The sequence below is a fragment of the Labrus mixtus genome, chromosome 15, assembly GCF_963584025.1.
Source record: "Labrus mixtus chromosome 15, fLabMix1.1, whole genome shotgun sequence".
Taxonomy (NCBI): Eukaryota; Metazoa; Chordata; class Actinopteri; order Labriformes; family Labridae; genus Labrus; species Labrus mixtus.
The window spans coordinates 25,243,284-25,249,283 of NC_083626.1; the positions used below are offsets into that span (position 1 = coordinate 25,243,284).

Consider the following 6,000-nt stretch of genomic DNA (forward strand, 5'->3'; position numbering starts at 1 on the left):
TTTTTTTTTTTTTTTTTTACAAAACCTTCTGGCACCAGTTGAAAGATTTCCAGATGGCAGAGCGTCTCCTTCCTTTGACTCTGACTTTGAGGAATCAAACAATGAGCACACTCATTTCCCCACTAATCTCATTTTGATCTGCCATGCCTCCACAGCGCTACAAGAAAATTGGTCTAAACAGCAAAAATATGCCGTTTATTGAGCTACATTTTCTAACAGTTATTGAGTTTTATTTTCACTCAGAATTGAGTGGACACTTAAAAAAGACTCTTAACTTTGATATCATATATATCCATTTAAAACTTTCCAAGCCAAATGTCCGGGCTCTTCCTAAAGCTGCGGCCTGGATCAATTTCACTGCCCACCTTTTCTTGATGACTTCTATTAAAAAAACAAAATGGCTTTAATTATTCTAATGATCACAGCAATAAAAGCACAGGCCTTTAAGAAGTGGCATTTGGTCTTTCCCTGACAGCTGAGACAGACATTTTCCTCGGTCTTATCTCCCTCTGCAGGAGCACACAGTGTCTCCAGTGTTCTTTTGTGGTCTACAGTGAAATGTTGTATCAATAAAATACAGAAACGGTAGACAGTGAGTATGAATTATTGAAAGGCACATTGGTTCTAATCTCCCCAGTGCAGTTAATTTGATGTTCTTGTTTTCCTGTTTGGGATTCAACCTGCAATGCACCATCCGTCCCCCTGCAAATACCAAGGACTGAGAGGAGGAGCAAGACCGTGTGGGAACTAACTGAATGATCCGCTGATGCTAATGTCCTCTGCCAGCCAAGGTCTTGTTTAATAAGCCTCAAGATGAGATGGGCGTGCGAGAAAATAACGTGATCAAAAAAAAATAAGCCTCGTCAATTCAGGCCCACACACCTGAAGCTGCAGCTGATAATGAAAGAGGAATCTGTAATGAGTGTGAGCCATGTGCTTGTGTGTGTGTGTGTGTGTGTTTGGAGGATGGGGGTTGTAAGTGCATCCTGCCAATTCAGGAGCTCCACAGGCTGAAGGGTTTTTTGTAACCTGTATCACCGCTCTGGAGTGAATATCAATATCTCAGGCAGGCGGCTGATCAGTGGAAATGTTCGCTCAGCAGAGTGTGAGGCGAGCTCTCGTTTACTATCACTGAAAAAAAGTCTTGCGTTGCCTTTTCACACACACAGCAGGTGAGTCCGCCGCCGTGACAAGCCGAGCTTTGATTTGAAATACAATCAGCCCCGGCTCGAGATTCAACAAATTGGTTGATAAAGACGGCGGCTTATTATCTCGCAGCCGCGTCAGGACAGGGGGAATTGAAGTTCCAGGCTTTCTAATTAGTCGTTCTTATTTTATCATAATCGATTGGAGACTGGTGAGGGGATTCTCATCCAGCAGCGGGGGGGAGTTAGGAGAGAGATTTGCTCTGGTTAAAATGACTCTGCTGCTGTGAGCCTGATAGCTGCAGATATATTCCAACAGCTGTGTGCTCTTTAGCGCTGCCACAGAGGGGAAAATGGGGCAAATTAAGGCATTCAATTCCATTTTCTCCAACCCCTGTAAAAGCTGGGGTGAAGCAGAAGGGGGAGAAAAAATTAAAATTACAAATACATGAAAGATTTCACATACTGTATGAGCGGGAGCAACAGAGGTTCAAAGACACTCCACTGCCATGTGTTGGTAGAAATCCAGGAAGTCTAGCCTCGGAAAAAGTCCAATCATTGGATGATTTCATGGAGTATTGAGAAATGGAAAACATTTGGCACACTTTGTAAGACAGCAATACTTGCACTGAAATTTGAATTACACATACTTTGTATTAATTCACAAAGCGGAAGCTAGCAAACTGGGAAAACTAACTTCACTTGAAGCTTGAAAGGCTTATTTTAATTTAGTGTTTTTCTTCTATTTCCTCTCTGCACATTCATGAAGTGGAGTCAGAAGTCCCAGTGGAACAGACAAGTGCACTCTCAATTTAAAATATGGAAAAATTTCACACATGCTTCTTTTTGTTAATTGGAATTAGGGACTTTGTTTGTTTTCATCGACCTCTGACAGTTATATCACTTTCAGTCTGAACACACAGTTGGTCCAACTTAGTGCTTACCAGATGTTTACTTTTGTAACTTCATGTTATTCCAAAAATTATTAAATGTTTCAATGTTCATGTTCATTTTAGCTGTCTTTAAAAAAAACAAAAAACTCTTCCCATTATCTTTTGGCTTCATGGGTTCAGCATCTTGTCTCAACATAAGAGGTTAGTCAACAGGTGAGTTTGTTAGTTCAGACAAGTTTGTAACAGCAGCATGTTTTTAGACTGCAGACATGAGTGCAAAAAGATAAGATTAGAAGAGTGTGTGCTAATATTATGTTTATGGACAAAACCAACTGACCAGTACAATGAAGGGAGTTCCCTGACCAAACAGTCGCAAATACTTCAACCCCCCATTAAAGAAGTGCTACAGAACAAAATGTTTGTACCTGCCAAATGACAACCTACGGCAGGGGTGGGCAACTGGCGCCCCGGGGGCCACATGCGGCCCCCATCAACCCTCAACGTGGCCCTCAGGTAAATTTTTACATATCAATTAATTGGAAACATGAAGAAAAGATGACAAAATCTGCCATGAAATCATGAAAACCAGAAATATGTCCATAATAATATTTGATCACTGGTATATGTTGAGTTAAATTTGAGACATTATTGACTGTAATCGTTTTTGTCTCCTACAATTTGGCCCTCTGGCAGTGAGAATTAAATGAATGTGGCCCTTGCTGTGACCAAAGTTGCCCATCCCTGACCTACGGAGCTAAAAAAAAATCATCCAAAAACCTGCAAACCCTCAAATGGCCACTTGAGGTTGGCTCCAAAATTGAGTCAGTCCTCATAGACCCCCATGCTACAATGCCCAATGTTACCACAGAAATGAAGATGGTTACAGTCTGGTACAAAAAATCTAGTCTCATCGCTAATCTCTCTGTTCATGGCAATCAAAGAGCGGTGTGTCCAGGCGTTTGTCCAAATATGGTCACGTTTGGCTCCAGAGAATCAAAACATCTGGGACCGAAATGACTAACTTTAGGAATCAAACGGTAAAAAAACAAAAAGTGATATCTAAGAGGCAGCATATGCCTCTTATACGGTCAACTGTGCCTGCCTACAAAGATATTGTTAAAATCAAAAACACGGACCAACATCATCGATAGTTACTGCACTTTTGTTTCAGGCAAATTCCCCCTCTATGGACAATTAAGTATATTTAGCCTGATCTAATTCAGTGGCCTTTAGTACAAGCACTTTATGAATAAAATGTATTATGAATAATCTAAATCCAAATGAAAACCAAAGATGTATGAACTTATTTGTGAGATCATTAAACTTTAAGTAACTGTTTTATGAGATAATTGTGTTTTTGCAAAGTAGGATGAGAGTGTGAAAGAATGATTATTTCACACCAAAGAAGTCGTGTGTGATTACAGAGGAATGTATAATAGGTTGTAGCTTCAGCTTATACCTTTTCGATCTGCCTGCAACGCTTTGTTCATACGTTTAATGGTTCGTTTTTGCGAAACAGTTTGCTCTTACAGGCACATTTTACTCTCTGTGCGATATCCGCATCCTCTCTGCCTTGCAAAAATATATAAGAGGAGACACTTTGCACGACCCTACACATCCTCCAACATCATGGGAAGCAGCTTGTCTTCAGCTTCCATGTGGCAGAAGTAATTCACATCAATGACAGCATAACATGCAATGGCATTTAATGTCCCCACAGCTCAGTGGTGGAAGCCAGTGGCACAGTGATGTACGTTCAATTCCTCCGCTGAGACTGATGTGAGGTGACAGTGGATTTGGTCAGGATTGGTGTTATGGGCACTCTGAACAGACACAGAGCCACTAAATAATATTTCATCTTTCCCTGCGCACCTTCTGATAAATCCAACCACTAAATTCCTGCTCAAACGAGAACAGGCTCTTAAGCAAACTTGTGCGAAGACGAATTAAAAAAAGAAAGAAAAAAAAGAGAGAGATTTGCATTTGATAGTAGAAGACGGTTGCGGTAATCTTTTATACAACAGATCACATAATTGGTATGAAATCTTATGTCCTGATTTACTCACCGCATGGATTTTTCCAGATAAAAATAAAGTGTCATTTTTCAAATTCTACACGGGGCTCAGGAAAGCCTGCGTTTTCTAAATCTACAAAGCTTCCAATTCTCCATACACCCTTTGGGCAACATCTTGTGTAATGTTATCTGCATTGTATTCGTCATTTCAGTCTCCTGTGTTACATAATTGAGATGATAATTGCTCGAATTCTCACAACAAAGACTTGAAAAGCACATCAAGTGTTGCCAGAACACATGTAACCGAGATACTTCTTCTGAATTTGAAGAGGGGGATTTTTATTTCTTAAAAGAGGGGCGAAGCCCGCGACAAGTGCCAAAGCAACAGATGCACAAGGCTGCAACAGATGTGTAAATCACGCCTCATGAATAAGTCAGAAATCTCTCTCTCTCTGTAACTTTTCTGAGCAGATTAAACACACATTACCACTTTCTTACGCTTACTTTTTGGTCATGTTTTCAAATCTGTTTATTCACTCGAAGCAGAGCAGCAAACAATCCTGCAAAGGTTTCTTTCTCGTCTCTTTTGTCCGTGTAAGCCTGAGTGGTCAGGACAGCATCAGCTGGCATTAGTCAGCCTCAAGGCTTATCTATTAGCGGTGTAGAAGCTCTGCTCTCTGGAGCAAACTGCAGAGTCAATGTGAGTTTGTTTTATACACCTTTTTGCTCCCTGTTGCCCACCGGGTCACAAAAACCCATTAAGGGTGTATTAATGGCTCGGTCGAAGTTGTGCCTGAGCAACCATCTGTGACTGAACGTGTGGTAAAGAAAAAAAGAAAAAAGAAGTAACAGCTCATGTTAAAGGGCAGAAAAAAAGGTGGAAAATCGTAGCAACCTTTGACATTCACTTACAAGCAAACTAAAATCATCTCTCTTCATGGGAACAATTGAGCTCAGAAGCTTACAAAGCACATCAGGAAAGCAACAACTGCTTTCCCCTCAATATAGATCAGGAGGAGTTAATAATAGTCCTTACCCGGTTCTTTGTGGTCGGAGCTCTGGCTGGACAACAGGAAGAGGTAATCCTGACAGGTGTCCTGATCCAGTAGGGTGCTGTTATGCAGGCAGAGGTCGACAATTAGGGTCACAGCTCTCTGACAGACCATGTCATACTGCTCTCGGTCAGAACTCATGCTCCCAGCAGCATCCTCAGCCGTGTGTGCTCATCCAAAGGGGAACAAACACTCCCACACACACACACACTCACACACACATGCAGCAGCAACAGCAGCAGCAGCCGAGCATGCAGAAGACAAAAATGCAACTTGTCTCCGTGCTCGGCTGATTCTTCTCCGTCTTCCCTGGTCTCTCAAGAGTGTTTACACACAAACACGCATAAGTGTATGTGCATATTTTGTGTGTGTGAGCCGGGCCAAGATTGTTAAGAGCATGAACACGCGTGATGTGACATAAATGTGTGTATATGTGCACCGCTGCATAAGGGACTTAGTGAGTCATATCTGCCTGCAGGTGATGCATGGGCAGAATTATTGCATCACATGAAGACGGGATTCAAAATGAAACACAATAATCATCAGCAATACACCAACAAGCACAGGAGCCTAGCGACCCCAACACACACACGCACACATTCTACCCCCCCCCCCCCCCAACCTCATTCCCCGCCCTCGATCTAACTCCATCTCTGCTTCTTTTCTGAGTGTGCACGAACAGAAAAAAAAAGAAAACATAACAACCACTGGGTTTGTTTTTCTCAGGTCAGACTGTCTCCTGTGATAAATTCCCCCTCGAGCTGCAAACCACCTGTGACTGCCAGGTCCCACTGCTCCCTCTGACGACCTCCCCCGTCGCTCCGATTGTAGTCCCTGACTGTTTACAACCTGTAATGATGAGGGTTGAACTACGTTTCTGCAAGCGGCAGAGAAAA

General features: G+C 42.1%; 1 protein-coding gene across 1 annotated transcript in view; it reads right to left on the reverse strand.

The window, feature by feature from the left end:
- syt6a (synaptotagmin VIa) overlaps positions 1 to 5,381 on the reverse strand; it is a 69,295-nt gene extending 63,914 nt beyond the window's left edge. Inside the window, exon 1 of the mRNA XM_061058087.1 lies at positions 5,089 to 5,381. Within this exon, the coding sequence (XP_060914070.1) occupies positions 5,089 to 5,245 (157 nt within the window). The 5' untranslated portion in view covers positions 5,246 to 5,381. The remainder of the gene's footprint in view (positions 1 to 5,088) is intronic.
- Positions 5,382 to 6,000: the final 619 nt, after the last annotated feature.